The 20,439-nt window shown below is 28.4% G+C and overlaps 2 protein-coding genes across 2 annotated transcripts in view; both read left to right on the top strand.

The window, feature by feature from the left end:
- LOC126895591 (putative uncharacterized protein DDB_G0282499) overlaps positions 1 to 13,394 on the top strand; it is a 31,435-nt gene extending 18,041 nt beyond the window's left edge. The window contains exons 26-27 of the mRNA XM_050667618.1: positions 13,096 to 13,173; positions 13,260 to 13,394. Coding sequence (XP_050523575.1) covers positions 13,096 to 13,173; positions 13,260 to 13,333 — 152 coding nt within the window. The 3' untranslated portion in view covers positions 13,334 to 13,394. The remainder of the gene's footprint in view (positions 1 to 13,095; positions 13,174 to 13,259) is intronic.
- LOC126895598 (uncharacterized) lies at positions 9,854 to 11,518 on the top strand. The gene is made up of 4 exons (XM_050667666.1): positions 9,854 to 10,812; positions 10,874 to 10,951; positions 11,037 to 11,114; positions 11,201 to 11,518. Exons 1-4 carry the CDS (start codon positions 10,695 to 10,697, stop codon positions 11,302 to 11,304), a joined length of 378 nt encoding a protein of 125 aa, XP_050523623.1. The 5' UTR covers positions 9,854 to 10,694; the 3' UTR covers positions 11,305 to 11,518.
- Positions 13,395 to 20,439: the final 7,045 nt, after the last annotated feature.

Below are 20,439 nucleotides of genomic sequence, written 5' to 3'. Positions count from 1 at the left end.
ATCTATATAAATACTACTTCTCATAAAAAAATTGTAATGATTCATACATTTTTCAAAAAGTTATAGCATAATAAAGTTAAAAATGGAAAATACAAAATCGAAAATTTTCACACAAAAATAGGATTTGGTAGCCATTTTCACCATGAAGATAAGATAAAGTCCGAAATTTTTTTTTGGCATAATAAAGAATATTACATTAGCTTTAATTTAAGATATATATAAAAGTGTCAGACCTTCCGGAACATTTTCAAAATTTAAGTTAAAAAAATTAATTTTTTGTGAAAAAGTTGTCATTTAAAATCCCCCCTTGTGGGCAGGTTAAGGGTTAAATTTATAAAAAAAATATACCAAATGAAATGTAATGATATTATGCATCTATATAAAAAAGAATTATATTGATATGTTTATTTTTGAAAAAGTTATGGCACTTTTAAGTAAAAAAAATTGAAAAAATTTCGAAAATTAGCGATTTTTAAATTTGTAATTTTTTTGGAGGTTTCCCCCTTTTACGGGGAACGAGGGAATTTTTTTCAATTTTTAAGGGTAATGTCTTCGACTAGATACGATTTGTGATCTTTTGACGTATCATTGAAAGAAATCCGTTCGGTGAGAGCTGAGAAAAAGTGGTAACAGGCAAAAAAAAAAAAAAAAAAAAAACACATCTTAGTAAAACCAATACCTTCTCAGCTTCGCATCGAAGCTAAAATGAATAGATCAACACAATTTTTTTATGAGAAATAATATTTTTTAATAATCCCTTTTTCATTCGACATACTTTATCTTAATCAAGATATTAATAAGAAACTAGCAGATCATGTAGCTTTTGGAATAATACACCAATTTTTTTTAAATTAAACACAATCTAAAGATTTGCATCGAAGCGTTTATTTTTGATAGTGATTTTAATCACTGTCAGATATCATTATACTTGATCCAACTATACCATGGCAACACTGTGCCGCGACCCCCCCGTGCTAGGTTTTTTTAATTCAAATACATTATTTGTTACCATATGATATATATATATGGATAAAAATTAATAAATTAAAATTATAAAATTAATAAATTACAAAATTATATGCATTACTAAAAATTATATTACAAAAAAAAAACTTAATTTTCAAAATTTCATTAAAAAATTTTGGTATGTAAAAAAATTATTTTAACTGCAAAATCTTATTTTTAAGACGGTAAATAAAAGCTTTTACTATTTCAAAATGTATTTTTATTAATTTTTCTTGTATTTCTTTGAGCTCAAACATGGCTTATATTTATTAGTTTTATGTGTATTTACATTTACATAATCATTTTTCTGAATTGAATTTTTTTATTATTAATATTACAATACAATTTAATTATTATAATACGAGTAGGGTCAGGAGGTGTAAATGTGAATAGTGGTAATTGTAAATGAGGCACCGATAATCAATGTGTCCACATTGCGAAGGGATGTATTTATTACATGTTTTGTTCGTATTTGTTCCATATCATCGAGTAGTGGAAATTCTCAATAGATTATTTATTTTTAAAACTTAATTGCACAGTCGGTGGCAGATCCACATAATCCCAATTCCACAATATTATATCGATTATAACATTGCATTTACGATAAAACGATATTTTGAAAAAAATACAAGTCCAAAAAAAAATTATAACATTACAAGTCGCATGGGGGTCAATATGACCCATTTCAACTTTGATAGATATTTTAAGTCATACTTTTTTTTTCGAAGGTATTTAATTATGAAAATCTATTCACTATTACTATAAAAACCATCTTCTAAATTTATATCTATGTACACCTTTTAAGCAATATAATACATCCGTTTATATTTATGTGGGGGTATGCTAGACCCCCACGCGACTGTTCAAGGTTAAAAATAATCAGTCCAAATTTTCATTTTTAACCTATTTTTTTGGTTCTTTAAAGTTGATAAAAAATTTTTGATAAAGATTTATGAAAGTTTATAGTAAAAAAAAATTGAATATATTACCATAACTTTTAGCTCAATTACAAATTTAAAATTGACATCTTGTCCAGTCAACAAAGGAAAAATTTCTTAAAAAATCCCCAACCAAATTTTGTTTTATTAAAAGTTGAATTAAAATATGTATAATAACATACTAATAGTCCTCATTGATTGACATTGAGCTTTTTTTTTACAGCCTCGCAAAAGTTCAAAAATATGAGCTTTTTTAATTTTCTCAAAAAATATTTAACTTACAAAAAAAAGTTTCGTACAAAAGTTGTTTAAAAACAATTATAAACAAAAAAATTTTCTTATATTTTTTTATTTAAACAAATATTTTTCGAATTACATTACATTTATTATGAGTACTAAAATTTATATTCCATTTTTTTTCATTTTACGGTTACTTTTTATCATGTTATACATTAGACACAATGTTATAAATGTATATGTGTGTACGTGTGAGTTTATTTATTTACAGTATCATTTAAGTGTAGTGTATATTATGATACAACCGATAGAGTAGGTAATTAATTTGACACTATATTGTTTAAACCCAACTAAACGCTAAATTGTACATTCCCAAACAACAATCTAATTATGTCAATTGACACCGGAATTTCTGGTAATATTTTTCTTTTTCTTTGCCTTAATCCCAACTACTTGGGGTCAGCCACCCTTATCCTAAGCTTCCACTTGACACGATCTCCCACATCTTCTACGCTCACATTAGATGTCCTCATGTCGCATTCAATAACATCCCTCAATCTCTTTTTTGGTCTTCCTCTATCTCTTCTTCCTTCAACATTCATTTCTATAACTGTTCTTACAGCTTTCGATTCTTCTTTCCTCATACCATGACTAAACAATCTAAGTCTATTTTCTGTCATCTTATCCACGATTGACGCAACACCTATACTTCCTCTTATATGCTCGTTCCTTATCCTATCTTCTCTAGTCACTCCACTCATCCAACTAAGCATTCTCATCTCTGCTACACTTATTCTCTGCTCTACTTTCTTATCAACCGCCCAACACTATGAACCATACATCATAGCTGGCCTCACAATTTCATACTAAATTTAAAAACTATAATTAGTATTTATTCATATATTATATTTTAAAATCAAAGAACTACTAATCAGGATATAATTAAAGAAATAAGAGTTCATGTTGCTTTTAAAATATTTCACCAATTTCTCTAAAGGAAACACTATCTACAGATTTGCATCGAAGCGTTTCTTATGATAGTGATTTTAATCACTGTCAGATATCATCTATACTTGTCCCATCTATGCCTCTTCTACACTGTGTCTCGACCCCACTGTGCTACCGTTTTTTTTTATTATGCCTATTTAAAATATTTTATTTATTTTAGAATAGTACATCGCTGAATTTACCAACAAAAAAAATAACCAAGGCTTAAAATGTAATCTTACGAATTTGTAGGAATAATATATGTACCACTTCGGTTTATGTGTGATTAATTTAACGACATCCCCCGTATATTTTTCATAATATAAAGAAAAATAACTCTAATATTTATTTTTCCAGAAAATTTTTTCAAATTTTTACACTTACGCCACTGGTCTGTCGTGTTTTTTTTGAAAAATTAATTTTTATATTAAATTTATGTAAAATGTTGCAAATTGTAAAGTTACAAATAAACCAATTCTTATCGAATAGTTACTTTCGAAGAAACACTTGCCTCAAATATGTCGTGCCCCCAATATGTCCTTTTATTATTTGCAAGTGGACATTTTATATATTGGCCTGTAACAACAACGTGATTTGCCACTTGCATAACGACTAGCTATAGTAGCAAAGGTCGCCACCACCTAGGCGAGGTGTTACACCTATCAGATATGATTACCGGACCATAGTTGGAATTTAATTTTAAGTTAATTAAAAGTATAATCTACGTTAATATGTCGTTATATGTATAAATTACTATAATACCTCATGGTTTATTAAACACAATTATGACAATCAAAGTTGTATGTGGTTGATATGTAAAACATACCGTAGCCCGTGTCTAGATTATGGAATAGGGATTAATACACGCGAGTAATTAAGTTACTCGCGCAATAAAATAAATATTACAGTTGAAAGTAATAAGGAAATTTAATTTAATTGTAAAAAAAAGAAAATTAAGTTAAACATGGACAAAAATGCGAATGCATCAAAAACCATGTCTACAAATAAAGGCAATACAAATAAAATAAAATATTTAAACAAAACAAACAAATAATATTACAAACATCACGGACGGTATTGGAACACATCCGTTAATGTTAATCGGAAATTAATGAAGAACACCAGGAGCGGTCTGGACACTNATAGAAGAACACCAGGAGCAGTCTAGACACTCGCTCTTTAGTGTTGGCTAGAAGAAAAGGGAAACACGTGCTCTCCACACATAAACAAAATTAAGTTAATTTACGATAAAATAAAATAATTAATAAAATATAGCTCATTACATAGATATAATATAAAAAAGAAAACGATACCCGGTCTCCGAAGAGACCCATCCGATGGTCTAGATTCTTCGTCGAAAAGACCTGGCCGTTCGCCGTTGGCGGCTCACTCCATCATTGAAAAAAAATGTCAATAAAAAAACAAATGTGTGCACCCTAGCACGGTCAATGACAGAAGAAAGAATAGAGAAGACTCAACACCGATCTAACGGCAATTTCAAATCGATAACGGCCAGTCTTTTTGGAAGGGATCAATACTGATAAACAATTCGATTTTAATTATATTTCTCTTTTATCGCCTTATCTAGCGGTCANATTTATATTTCTCTTTTATCTATTTTTTTAAATAAAAGTTCTTATTATAGTCCTCGTGACTATCGCACTTTTTTACATACTAATTTACCTCTAACAATGAATATACAAATCATATTTCCAAACAAGTATTATCATTTTGGGCTTGCAAATGGAATAATCTCATATGTTCAAAACGGTATAATTTAGAAAATGAATTATGGTGAAAGATGATGAGTTGCCATTAGATAATAGTAGTTCAAGTCAATTCTATTACATACATAAGGCTTTTTAGTGAATTTATTTTCATTATTGAAATTTACCGTGGTTATGAAAAACCAAAAGAATATAATGAGTTCTTGGATAGTTCTATTAATGGCGCTAAGGTCTAACATAAATTGGTAAAAAAATAAATAATTTTATAAAATCAGATAAAATTTTTAGGACCTTTGCTGGTTGTCTAAACGCTCCTTTATCATCTAAACTAAAGGTCACTATGGTTATTTTTCTTTTTCAAGGTGTTTTGAAAAAGAAGAATATATAAAAAACTATATTTGCTATCCTTATCATGCGATTGAAAGTCGAAAGAAAGATCTTTTTTGTTATACAATAAACTTAGTGAAGAACATTGTAAAGAAAAATTACCTAATTTAATTCAAATTTTCAATTTTATTTTGCTAATTCTATACCTAAAGACTATATTCATATGGTGATTTAGGGGCTATGTGTAAACTAATACAATTTTGGTTAAAAAATACTCTTGATTCATGTAGTTGCTTTCCGTTCGACAATCTTATAAAGATTCTTAGAAGTATATTAAAGAAATATAAAAGAAAAACACTGGAACAATTGGTAAGGCGCTATAATGAGAAAATTATAAACAACATTTTTATTGATGAGCTTTTTAATATTATATTTAAATATAACCAAAACATGGGACCTTTATAAACCAAATATCAATCCCCCAATATAAAGAAATAACTTTAAATAACTATTTTTGTATTAATGTTCCTAAACTATCCCATAGATCCCATAATATTTTTATTTCACTAAATACGACTATTTAAACTGCAAAAAAATTTAAAATCGATGTTTATTTTAAATAAAATATTTTAGAATTAAATTAAAACTATAAAAAAACAAATTCTAAGAAAATTATGAAAAATAATGTGAATTACAAGAAACAATAGTAAATTCTTACTGGGTGACAATATCCTTATAACTTTCTCATGTTTAAGCGCTAAAAACTTTAAAATTAACTAAAAGTTTTAAATATTTAATTTTAATGGACAATTAAAATTATTGAATAATTTATTTATAATAACGTTTTCTACTCTTCAGTGCTCAAAATTAAAGCGTCCCATCGGAATTTAATGATTTAATAAAGTTTTTTTCCTCAGTATATCCGGGTCCGTATGCACACACGAGCAGTGTTTAGACGAATAGCGTCGTCCGAACAATATTTTGAAACGTATATTCTAAAAGAGGTGCCCAATCGTGTGGGTGCGGTTACGGTTCAACTACAATTTTATGTACGGGTTTTGGACGACCGGCAGCGTCGTCCATCCAGTTTAATTGCTATAACATTGTCAAAAATAAACAAATCAAAATAATTGTTTTTTTATATAGAAACCTTATGTATTGCTCTTTCATTTGATATAAATGGTTGCTGCATCGGTATTAGATGCAGTCTATTGTGTTCGGGAACGAAGTTCGAACCCCAATCATCAAAATGACTTTTTTTGTATTTTTTCTTAATTCTATTAAAAAGGAGTTANTTTTTTGTATTTTTTATTAATTCTATTAAAAAGGAGTTAATTAAGCTTTTGGAACAATCCACTAATTTCTTAATATTAAACATTATGTAGCGTTTCTTATGATTGTGATTATAAACACTGTCAGATATCATATTTACTTGTCTCAACTATGCCATGTCCATACTGTGCCATGATCCCACTGTGCTACCGTTTTTTTCATAATACATTTCACCGTACTACGCATTGCAACATACGTTATATTATATGCATGAACACAACCACTTATCAAATTAAATTTTTTAGCTTCGATGCGAAGCTGTAAAGGTATTGGTTTTACTATGATGTGTTTTTTTTTTTTTTGTTGTCTGTTAACACTTTTTCTCAGCTCTCACCGAACGGATTTCTTTCAACGACACGACAAAAGATCACAAATTGTATCTAGTCAAAGACATTACCCTTAAAAATTGAAAATATTTCCCTCGTTCCCCTTAAATGGGGGAAACCTACAAAAAAATTACAAATTTAAAAATCGCTAATTTTCGAAATTTTTTCAATTCTTTTTACATAAACTGCCATAATTTAAAAAAATTAACATATTAATATAATTTTTTTTTTATAGATGCACGATATTATTACCTATCATTTGGTATATTGTTTTTATAAAATTTATAAAAACAATTTAATCTAACCCCTTATCTGCCCACAGGGGGGGATTTAAAATTACAACTTTTTCAACTTAACTTTTGAAAGTGTTCTGGAAGGTATGACACTTTTATTTATATTTTAAATTAAAGCTATGTAATATACATTATCATGGAAAAAAAAATGTTGTGCTTTATTTTGTCTTCGTTGTGAAAATGGCTATCAAATGCTATTTTTATGTGAAAATTCTCAATTTTATTTTTTACATTTTTAACTTTATAATGCTATAACTTATTGAAAAGTGTATGAATCAACACAATTTTTTTATGAGAAATAATATTTTTAATAATCCCTTTTTTATTCGACATACTTTATCTTTATCGGGATATTGAAAAGGAACTAGCAGATCATGTATTTTTTGGAATAATTTTGGAATAATACACCAATTTTTTTTAAATTAAACATTATCTAAAGATTTGCATCGAAGCGTTTTATTTGATAGTGATTTTAATGAATAAAATATTTTAAATTTTTACAGGAGGTTTTTGTAAGTATGTCTGAGATGTGATAAAAATTTAATTTAAAATTTGATTGTGTACCATAAAAATATGTATTTTGATAATAATTTTTCATTATTTAGTAGATCCTATTGTAGTATTTTTAAGAAACACAAAACATTCATCTCAAATCGTCTTGAAGAAATAAAATTGAATATTATTCAAAAATATCCTTATTTTAAAGTGATAACAGACAAGAGATCTGGGGATTAACCATCAGCCCTCTCACAATATCATCTTAATGACGATGGACAAGAAAATTTTAATGTGACTGCATCAGGGGACTCGGATTCCACGGTGCTGGTGGTTGAGGGTGGGCTGCACCTACCACATGTCGTTTGGATCAATTGAATACACGTCAAATGTAAAAGTATTGAGGCAGGCTCTTGCAGCCAACTAAAGGGTTGTTACTGCGACTGCAGGAAGTGGTGGTGACCAAGCCACTTCCACCGGTGAAATAAACGGGAGGCCATTGGTATCAGATAAAGTGAATTTTGGATTCGATCTGAATGCGGCCACCTCTCCAGATGTGCTAGCAAAGTCCTCCATTGCGGAGAGGCTACTGAGCATGTCTAGGAGTGGTTCACCTAGGACGGTATCCTCGAGTAAGGTACCTGTGGTAATAGACGATGTGGTAGTAGATGAGTTTGGGTAGGAAAATTCCCTTCATCCCAAACTAATGCAGATCTACCCAACACCCGACATCTCCGTTATCACCTTTGAGGACACCACAACCAGCGTGGCCGTCCTTATGCCGATGACACATGCGCCGGTACTGACTAAGAAACCAAAGCTGGTGGCCCTTTCGACAGTTGATTTTTCAACCCCGACGGGACACCAAAGATTGCGAAGAGTGCTATCATCAGGGTTGGACCTTGCCAGGGACTAGGCGGGACATCTGGTGATCATGATGGGGGTGTATACCCCGCACTAATGCGTAAAAGTTTTATCTGTTCAGGTGATGGACCATGGCCTCACAATCGCGGACATCGAGTCGGGCGATGGTTACGTGGTAGCGAGGATTGACGACATCAACGTCTTGAGCTGCTACGCGCCAGCCAGCTTACCGATCGCCGTACTTCTCGAGTCCGTCTCCCTCTGCCAAAGGTCGTGAAGGTCCGGGCGCCGCGTAATGGTCACGGGGACTTGTGGTCAGGAATATTAACGTCTACTCACTGGTTTGGGGATCGGCTGGCCCCAATCAGCGTGGCGAAGACCTGTTGGACTTGAAACCATCCCTCATGCTGGTCTCGGCCAACAGGAGCTTCACCCCGACGTTTGAGGATCAGGAATAGAGCTCTGTGGTGGACGTTACACTGGTTTCCCCGTCGCTGCACCCGTATGTGAACGGTTGGTCGGTTCTCCCGTACAGATAAAACCTCATCGACCATCGCAGTACCGGTTTCGGCTGGAGCCTTGGGATTTGTGTTTTTTTTTTAATGTTTGTGAGTTATTTTTCCAACACTCCGAAACAGTTTCTATCCTGGGAGACGGATAACAGGGTGTCCACACCATATTGGGAATTAGATAATAATTAATTTCGGGTTTATTCACAACATGGTGGTATAAGTTATATTACGACGTTGGCCGACCTGAAATAATACCTTATAGTATTTCCAGGGTAGCCAACAATTAGTTGACCGTGAAAAAAAAAACAGGAAAGTTGTTGATCAAGACATGTTTTCAAATAATAATATCAGATATTAGAATGCATTCCGATTTTAAACTTTCTTGGTTAATTTAGCTATAAATAATTTTTAATCTATTAGTTCATCATTATGTTTTAAGACTATTAATAAAAAATTGATACAAGTTAAAATAGCCTTAATAACAACTGTTAAAAAGTATTTCTTTTTTATTTAATAAAATTAATTTTTTCGTCTAGAATTAGATTTATTATATTGTATTATTATTCAAATAATGAACTTTGTTACAATTTATTTCTAATCTTATGCAGGTATTAATCTATTATTAAATAAAAGTATGGACATATAAATTATTTTGAGAGTAGCTAGAAAATTTTTGTTTATTTAAAGCACATAGTATTAAAACATAATATCCCTACTCCTACTATTAAACGCAAATAAATTAATTTTGTTCATCTACACAAGTGTACGCAGTTGAAATTATTGCTAGTTTCTTTATTTTGGTATGAAAACAAAAATTGATTAATATTGAAATAAAAATTGTATGACAATAATTTTTTTATTAATAAAAAATCGATTCATAAACTTTTTGAAAATGAAAATCTCAATTATACTTAATATTCAAGTGTACTTGTATATATTTATCACTTTTTGGAATACTGAAGGAACACCTCATAAAAAAGCACACGTCGATATAATAACGAAGTTACTACATCAACCCGGATGGAAAAATATAAATGATGTCGAGTATATTATTTACAGGCGCAATGTGTTTACATTGAACGATGTGATTAATAAACCTGTAACATTAAATAACTGTGACAATATTATACGTAATGCTACAATATTCCTTGGATGTTCTTACGCTAATGATTTACATACAATATTCTATACATTTTACAATTTTCAAGAATATTGTTTCATGCTACTTAATTCTGGTAAAATTAGTGCACACAATTGTACAGTCAAAATTTTAGAAAAAATGATTGAATTTGTCACGCTGGCAAAATTTATGAAAGGAGCATTATAATGTATAGAAAAATATCACAAAAGCCCTTTGAACACCCTAATAAACAATCTATTTCCTTTAAATAAAGTTCTTACAAATTTACAGAAAAATGAATCGTTGAAGAAATTGATTATATTGGAAAACAATAAGGAGTCAATTAAAACTGCGTTAATAACTATCACGAATATTTTACAAAAAAACGATTATGTACTCAAAAAAAAATTATCATTATGTAAAATAAAACAAATAGATTTGAGTTCTTTGTGGAATTTTTGGATAAACGAATTTGTAACACTGAACAGTCAAAGAAAAGACGAAGAACTTATCATTTTTCTAAGTGATAAAATGAGCAATTTATTTCAAAGGATAATCTGGAATAAGTATGATACACTTGGATTTAAGTATGATTCGAACACAAGTGAAACATTTTTACCTGCCCTATCTCCAACGAATGACAAGCAAGGTATAACTTTATAAGCAGTATAACATTTTTTTTGAAATTGTTTAATTATTAACATATTTAGATATCGCAGAAAATTCTTCTAAAAATTTGATACAACACACCAATGAAGAAGATTTGTTAGAAAATGTACAACTAGAATGTAAAGTTTTCATGCGACACTATTATACATTTTACTTTAATAAAATAATTTAAAATACACTAAACAATTGTTATTATATTTTTAGATATCGCAGAGAATTCTTCTAAAAATATGATACAACCCACCAATGAAGAATATTTTATGGAAAATGTAGAACAAGAATGTAAGGTTTTAATGCATCACTATTATACAGTTTACTTTAATAAATTTAATTTTAAATAGACTAAAGAATTGTTATAATATTTTTAGATATTGCACAAAGTCCTTCTATAAGTTTAATAAGAAATAACAATGATATAGATGATCTTGAAGTAATGCTTCAAGAATGTATAAATTGTATTATCTATTACTGAATTTTTATTATTAGTATAATTAACTTTTAGTTAAACTAACAAACAAATACATTTTTTTTTTTTGATTATACACTATTTAAATTAAATTTTAATTTAATATGTGATAAAATGTCATTGAATAGAATATGGGTAAGTTATGTGGATTAAAGAGTATTAATAATTTTGAACCATAACTAATTACTTAAATGAAATTTATTTTAAGTAGCTAAATAAGATCAAACATATAGATATTATTATTTTGTTAACATATTTAGATATCGCAGAAAATTCTTCTAAAAATTTGATACAACACACCAATGAAAAAGATTTGTTAGAAAATGTACAACAAGAATGTAAGGTTTTGATACGTCACTTTAATACACTTTTTTTTAATAAAATTAATTTTAAATAGACTAAGCAATTGTTATAATATTTTTAGATATTGCACAAAATCCTTCTAAAAATTTGATACAACACAACAAGGATGAAGATTTGATGGAAAATATACAACAAGAATGTAAGGTTTTCATGCACCACTATTATATATTTTAATTTAATAAAATTAATTTTTAATGGATTAAACAATTGTTATTATATTTTTAGATATCGCAGAAAATTCTTCTAAAAATTTGATACAACCCACCAATGAAGAATATTTGATGGAAAATGTAGAACAAGAATGTAAAATTGAATGCGTCACTATTATAAAATTTACTTTAATAAAATTAATTTTAAATAGACTAAACAATTGTTATATTTTTTTTAGATATTGCAAAAAGTCCTTCTATAAATTTATTAAGAAATAACAATGATATAAATGAGCTTGAAGAGATGCTGCAAGAATGTAAAAATTGAATTATCTACTACTTAATATTTATTTGTAGTATAATTAACTTTTAGTGAAACTAACAAACAAATTTTTTTTTTTTTGATTATTCACTATTATAAACTAAATTTTAGTTTAAATGAATGTAAAAAAGATTTAAACATTTTTAAGGTATATTAAGAGTCCTAACAGTGTCTTTATATAGTATAGTTAGATCTATTCGAATATAATGTCAGTATTAAAAGTTTTAAATCATAACTAGATTACTTTAATGAAATTTATTTTAAGTAGCTAAATAAAATCAAACATATTTGATATTATTATTTAGTTAAAATATTTAGATATCGCTGTAAATTCTTCTAAAAATTTGATACAACCCACCAATGAAGAAGATTTGATGGAAAATATACAACAAGAATGTAAGGTTTTCATGCACCACTATTATATATTTTACTTTAATAAAATTAATTTTTAATGGATTAAACAATTGTTATTATGACAATTGTTTAAACCATGTGGGAAACATTTTTACCTGCCTAGCTCAAATGTATGACAAGCAAGGTATAACTTTTTAAGCAATACAATTTTTTTTTGAAATTGTTTAATTGTTAACATATTTAGATATCGCAGAAAATTCTTCTAAAAACGTGTTATTTTTGTATAATTACCTTTTAGTGAATATAACAAACAAATTGATTTTTTCTTTTTGATAATAAATTAAAGTTTGAAATAGATTTTAAAAATTTTAAAGTATACTTAGGAGTCCTAAAAGTTGGTTATACTGTTCCTAAATAGATATTATTATTTTGTTAACATATTTAGATATCGCAGAAAATTCTCCTAAAAATTTGATACAACACACCAATGAAGAAGATTTGTTAGAAAATGTACAACAAGAATGTAAGGTTTTGATATGTCACTATAATACAATTTATTTTAATAAAATTAATTTTAAAGAGACTAAAAAATTGTTATTATACTTTTAGATATCGCACAAAATTCCTCTAAAAATTTGATACAACCCACCAATGAAGAAGATTTGATGGAAAATGTACAACAAGAATGTAAGGTTTTTATTCGTCGCTATTATACCTTTATTTTTAATAAAATGGTTTTTAAAGTGATTGAACAATTCTTATTATATGTTTAGATATTGCACAAAATTCTTCTAAGAATTTGGTACGAAATAACATTGATATAGATGAGCTTGAAGAATTGCTATAAGAATGTAAAATTGTATTATCTACTACTGAATATTTATTGTTAGTTAAATAAATTTTTAGTGAAGCTATCAAACTAATTCATTTTATTTTTTGATTATATGCTATTATAAATTCATTTTTAAATTAAATGAGTTTGAGATATCTTTAAAAATTGTTAAGGTATACCTAGAGTTCTAACATTTTTTCATGTTTTTCTTAAGCAGAGAAATGCTGTCTCTATATAGTATAGTTAGATCTAATCGTCTACAATGTCATTATTACTCAGAACGACTTGTTATTTTCAATGATCACACTTATCATTTCTCAAATTACTCCATGGCTTATAATTTTTTTTTTTTGTCATTGAATGGAATATGGGAAAATTATGAGAATTAAACAGAATTAAAAATTTTAAGCCAGAACTAGTTTACTTTATTGAAGTTTATTTGAAGTAGCTAAATAAGATGAACAATTAAAATTATTAATATTTCATGTGTAATAGCAATGGCGGCTCGTAGCTTAGACGACGGGACGATCGCACTCTCTACTAAAATGAATTTAAAGAATAAAATTAATTGTTTATTCATAATTATTATTAAAAATTCAAATTTTTAAATAATAAAATACAGTGGAACCTGGTAATCCGACAAGCGTTTTGCTGGTCAGTGTCGAACTATCGAATTTGTCGGATTATAGAGTATTTCCTAAGACCTCTTATAGTCCGGAACTTTTAACAAAAGGGTACTTTATATAAATAAATAGTCAAAAAATGAATAAAAATCATGATATGAATTTAAGCATGAAAATATTTATCAAATGTTTTTTGCTTAAAATTATTAAAACGCGAGACAAATGCTCTGTTCCTCAGTCTTCTTAAAAGTAATAGTTCGTTGTAGGATACACCATTCTCCTCAGCCCATTGCAAACCCAGTTCAAAGGCGTTAGATGCATCTTGTGCTATCACTTGCGGAGTATTTGTAATTATGTCGTCGTCATCTTCTGATTTAAGGTTGTATAACTAGATATCTCTTTTATAATCTCATTGTCAGACATTTCATAAAAAATATTTTCCTCCTTACATTCCAGGGTACCAGATATCCAAATCTTGCGATCTTATCTTTGTTTCAGCAGCAACTTTCTCTATTACTCCCGAAGTTACACTGATTTGTGGATCGTTGACTATATCCGTCTGGTGACTATATCCGGACATAACTTTTTCCAAGATGATGAAATAGTTAACAAAGGTAATGCATTCCACGATTGACAAAGAGCAAAAACCAATTCTTTCATATTGAATTCTTTTAAAGTTTTTTCTATTGGCTGATCTTTTGATACAGCTCTCAAAAGTTAATTTTTCTTATAATCTTGCTTGACAAACTAAATGATATGCTAATCCATTGGTTGAATCAGTGCAGTTTAGTTTGGTGGAAGAAACATCGCAGTGATGCAATTATCCTCAGTTGTCAGTTCTTCTTCAGACGGATGATTCAGAGCGTTATCAATAAGCAATAACGCTTTTTGTGGAAAATTATGATTTGTGAACTATTTTTTAACTTCTGGTATAAAGCATTCATCAAACCACTTCTTGTAAAGTTCTTTTGTCATCCACGCACTTTTTTGACCATAATAATGTACAGGCAAATCAATGTTTTTGAATGCGCTTGTGTACCCGCAGAATTTGAACATGGTAGTATGGTAACACGCTCTTTACTTACTTTTCGCCCAGGTACGGATTTTTCGTTATAGAAAACAACAGTTTTGTTTGGTACCACACGCCAAGTAAACAGTAAACAATGAATCTAACTTTGAGCACAATAGTGATGGCACAATTGTAACCTGTTCAATCATGAATCATCTACATTAGTGAAGATTGTAAAAAAAAAATACCCAATAATAATAGACATGTCGGATTACATGGGGCGCCGGATTAACCAGTGTCTGGATTACTGGGGGTCCACTGTAAGTTTTAAGAATGTATTATTTATTGAAAATTGTATATATTCATTTCAAGTTAGAACTAATATAAATAGGGATTTTAAGGCTAATATGTTGTTGGTAACAGACGTAAAAAATCTCATTGACGAATATGATTGGTTATGATAAATCAGACACATGATATTGCCATGGGAAGGGATGAAAAACTTTTATGATAAAAATCATCATGGTAGCTGTGCCTCCATACCACAGTTCTTTTTTGTTTGTATTATTATACCATGATGTTAATATGAACTATGAGATATACATAAATTGTTTTTTTTTTATTATGCCTAGTTAAAATATTTTATTTATTTTAGAATAGTACATCGCTGAATTTACCTACAAAATATAATAACCAATGCTTAAAATTTAATCTTCAAAATTTGTAGGATTAATGTTTATACCAGTTCGGTTGATATGTGATTAATTTAACGACATCCCCCGTATATTTTTCACAAGATAAAGAAAAATAACTCTAATATTTATCTTTACAGAAAATTTTTTCATTAAATTAATATATGATTGTCATGGAGTACGGTTGTTCTTATTTAGGTGTTACTATTTTTTGAAAAATGGATATTTATTGTTAATGCCACAAATTTTTACACTTACGCAACTGGTCTGTCATGGTTTTTTTGAACAACTAATTTTTATATTAAATTTATGGAAAATTTTGCAAATTGTAAAGTTCCAAATAAACAAATTCTCATCGAATAAATACTTTCGAAGAAATACTTGTCTCAACTATGTCGTGTACCCAATATGTCCTTTTATTATTTAAATATTATTTATCCTCAATATTGGAGATATGTTTTTTTTTTCTAAGATGTTATTCAATAGATATTACGTAACATGAGCATTAATTTGACATATGTTTAAAGTATGCAGTATTTTCGGAACATTTTCAAAAAATAAGTTGAAAATTATGAGTTTTGTAAAAAGTTGCTATCTTGAATCCTCTCTTGTGGGTAAGAAAAGTGTCAAAATTTTAAAAATATTATATCAAATAATAGGGAATTACTTAAAGTATCAATAAAAATTAAAAATATTTTGATTTGTTTATTTTTCAATAAGTTATAGCAATTTTTTAGAAAAAATTTTTACCGATTGTAAAAATCGTAATTTTTTTGAGATTTTAACCATTTACGCGTGAAAAATATTTAATTTTTGAGAGTTATTTCTTCAACAAGATACAATNAGGGAAAAATGTCGAGATTTACCGATTGTAAATATCGTAATTTTTTTGAGATTTTAACCATTTACGCGTGAAAAATATTTAATTTTTGAGAGTTATTTCTTCAACAAGATACAATTTTTGATAATTTGTTGTATTTTTGAGAAAAATTTGTTCAATAAGAGCTGAACAAAAGTAATGAAAGACACAAAAAAAAAAAAAATTGGTCTAGGAATTATTCTATAAGTTATTCTGAACATATCACCAGACAGAACAAATTTTCTTTAATTGTCTAGTAATGTGTTATTATCGAAATTTTAAAATTAGGGAGATTAACGGAATTGATCCTCTTTATTGGGAGAAATATTTCTTTGTTACTTTATAATTCTGTAACAAAATTGCACAAACTTAGAAATCATCAAAGTGGCTCAAACAAAATGTATATATTCATATAATTACCAGTCCTATATATCACTAATAAGAAAAAAATTTAAAAATGTTGTTTTTTATTTTTGTTAAACATTTTAAATAGTCATTTTTTGTCCTTTTCTTTAAAAAATTTAAATGAGTCGATAAGTTATCGACTATAACATCATTACTTAGAGTGGGTAAATAGTAGTGATGGGCATTTTTGAATATTTAAACTATCGAATAGTATTCGATAGTTTTTTAAAACTATTGAATAACTATTCGAATAGTTCCAATAGTGGACAACTATCGAATAACTCGATAGTTACTATTTGATATTTTCCATCACTAGTTAATAGCGTGGGTGAGTACATTTCGTATTATAAATGAATCGCTAACTGCAGAAAGCGGACACGTCCACTTTTTACAATTGATAGGAAATGACAAAAAATTGAATATTTATTGGAATAATAAAGATATATTATAAGAACTTTGCATTATTTTTGTACAGTATATCTCAATATATCAACCTAATTACAAAAAAAAGGTCCTATAGATTTATTTTAATTAATTGTTTAAAGTCTAGGACATGTCTTTTTTCTGCATAGTAAACATAGTAAACATGAACTATTTGAACCATAATAACAGTTTATTTACGTTTTTATGAAATATTATATTTTTTTAGAACAAAAGTATAGTAGATTTATCATTCCCTTTACATTAATTATGAATGTATCACTAAATAACAATATTCATTTGCTTAAGTACATTTATAATATTTTAGCTATCAATTTTTACTATCGATTAGGAGCAAAATGTCAACTAATTCAATTAAAAGTACTAATATGATAATAATAAAAACAAAAATTATTTTATTTATCTAAATTAGTGTATATTATTCCATAAGATAGCATACAGATATTAGTTTCTTTAATTGTCTAGATAAGATACAAGTTTACTATTCATTATATAAATATTATATAAAGATACTGCACATAACTGTAAATAATAAACTAACAAGTTAAATGCTAGATTTTGACTAATTTTACAATAACTAGTTATATCCTGTTGAAATAATATTTTTTTATTTGATATTTTTTTATTGTATGTTATTTGTTCAATGATCAATAGATACCAAAGAAGAAAGAGGTGGCCTTTCTGAATCCTATACATACGACAATTTTGATTTCATGATATTACTTAGGGAACGCAAAAAAACTTTTGATGAATACGAGACAAAATTTGTACTACGCACATGTATGTATCAAATAGATGATGAAGACTGTATGACTACATGCAAAGATTGTTTAAAACAATTACTAAATTTCCTCAAAAATAATCAAGAAGTAATTTTTTTTTATTAATGTAAAGATTTAGTAATTTCATAAAATTAAATATTAAATTTTGAATTTTTTTTTTCTCTTATTTTTATATCTATTTTCACATAAATTAATTATTTTATTACAGCCCTCGTAAATTTTGGGTCATTTCTATATTTAATGCAAACATATTTTGTGGGTTTCATTTATTCAATTTAAAAATAGCTATACCCTCTCAAAACGAATATAAAAAATGCCCTCAAAGAATAATTACTTTACACTAAAATGTTTTATAATAGTTATTAAAAAAACTGTTAATCAGTCATTTAAATCACTCAATATATTTTCTACAATGATTTATCTCCACTATGATAAATTCCAATTGTATTAGGTTACTTCTGTAGGGATTAACAAAAATATTAAATAACATGTCACAATGAATGCGTTTATATATGTTTATATGTTTTATCTTAGATGTACACTGCAGAACGATAACACTCCGTGTATTATTTTTATTATCGCGCTGTCCGTCAATCCAGTGACACTTAATATTTGTACTCTTATTTTTATGTATATATACATTATATTTCAATGTTAAAAATTATTAGTTATTATAAATTTTAATTGTAGTATTTTTGTTATAAATATAAACACCAAAACACTACAAATTGGTGACCTCTAAAATGAACAATAAATCCGATAGTGCGATAGTAAGTGTACGTGATGACGCGACCGGTAATGATGACCGAGACCATATCAAATACGGCGAGCCCAATATGAATTCAACGCGAGCGTTTAAAATTCCAACTTTCTGGCGCACAAACCCAGAACTTCGGTTCAAACAAATTGAATCCGTTTTTTATACAACCAGAATTACAGCTGACGCAAGTAAATTTCATCATGTTGTTTCTTCTATGGAAAGTGAAATTCTTGCTCAAGTTAGTGACATAATACTCTATCCACCAGAAACGAAAATGTACGAAGCATTAAAAACCCGGCTCATCGAAAGATTTTCCGAATCTGAACAATGTCGGCTTAAAAAATTACTGACCGAAGTCGAACTCGGTGATCGGAAACCATCCCATTTTCTTTCAGAAATGCGTCAACTAGCTAATGGAANAAAATTGCGTCATGGAAAAGTAACTGATGAAATACTCAAAACACTATGGATACAAAGGTTACCATATCAGGTAAAAACTATCATTTCAGCTAGCAACGACAAGTTGGATAACTTAGCTTTGATGGCAGATAAAATTATCGAAGTATCGGACAGCCGAAATGATGATTTTTCCATTTCCAGCATTAGTGACAAGGTCACAAACCGTCAGTCACATGAACAAGCTGACGATGCAACGACAATAAGAAAATTGGAATACCAGATCGCAGCACTCACACAAGCAGTAGAGCGACTTAGCAACAGCAACTCTCGTAACTACAATAGGCGTCACTCAAAATCACCTATGCGACGAGATAATTCACGACCACGATATGATACGTGTTTTTATCATTAGCGATTCAAAGATAAGGCTACTAAATGCAAACCACCGTGTAAATACCAGCACACGTCGGAAAACTAAAACGATCTACTGTCGAGACGACCGACGGTAGTGAGTTTCAATCTCGTCGTCTATTTATTGTTGATAAAATAACAAAAACTCAATACTTANTATTGATAAAATAACAAAAATTCAATACTTTGCAAGCGGGCTTTTTATATTTTGGCCTGTAACAACAACGTGGTTTGCCACTTGCATAACGACTAGCTAGAGTAGCAAGGGTCGCCACCACCTAGGCGAGGTGTCACACCTATCAGATATGATTACCGGACCATAGGTGGAATTTAATTTTAAGTTAATTAAAAGTACAATCTAAGTTAATATGTCGTTATATGTATAAATTACTATAATGCCTCGTAGTTTATAGAACACAATTAAGACAATCAAAGTTGTATGTGGTTGATATGTAAAACATACCGTAGCCCGTGTCTAGATTAAGGAATAGGAATGAAATACACGCGAGTAATTAAGTTACTCGCGCAATAAAATAAATATTACAGTTGAAATTAATAAGGAAATTTAATTTAATTGTTAAAAAAAGAAAATTAAGTTAAACATGGACAAAAATGCGAATGCATCAAAAACCATGTCTACAAATAAAGGCAATACAAATAAAATAAAATATTTAAACAAAACAAACGAATAATATTACAAACATCATGGACGGTATTGGAACACATCCGTTAATGTTAAT

This window comes from Daktulosphaira vitifoliae, unplaced genomic scaffold (assembly GCF_025091365.1).
Source record: "Daktulosphaira vitifoliae isolate Bord-2020 unplaced genomic scaffold, ASM2509136v1 Scaffold_1, whole genome shotgun sequence".
NCBI classification, from domain to species: domain Eukaryota; kingdom Metazoa; phylum Arthropoda; class Insecta; order Hemiptera; family Phylloxeridae; genus Daktulosphaira; species Daktulosphaira vitifoliae.
The sequence above is the reverse complement of the archived record's forward strand: the minus strand, read 5'-3'. Positions and strand labels throughout refer to the sequence as shown.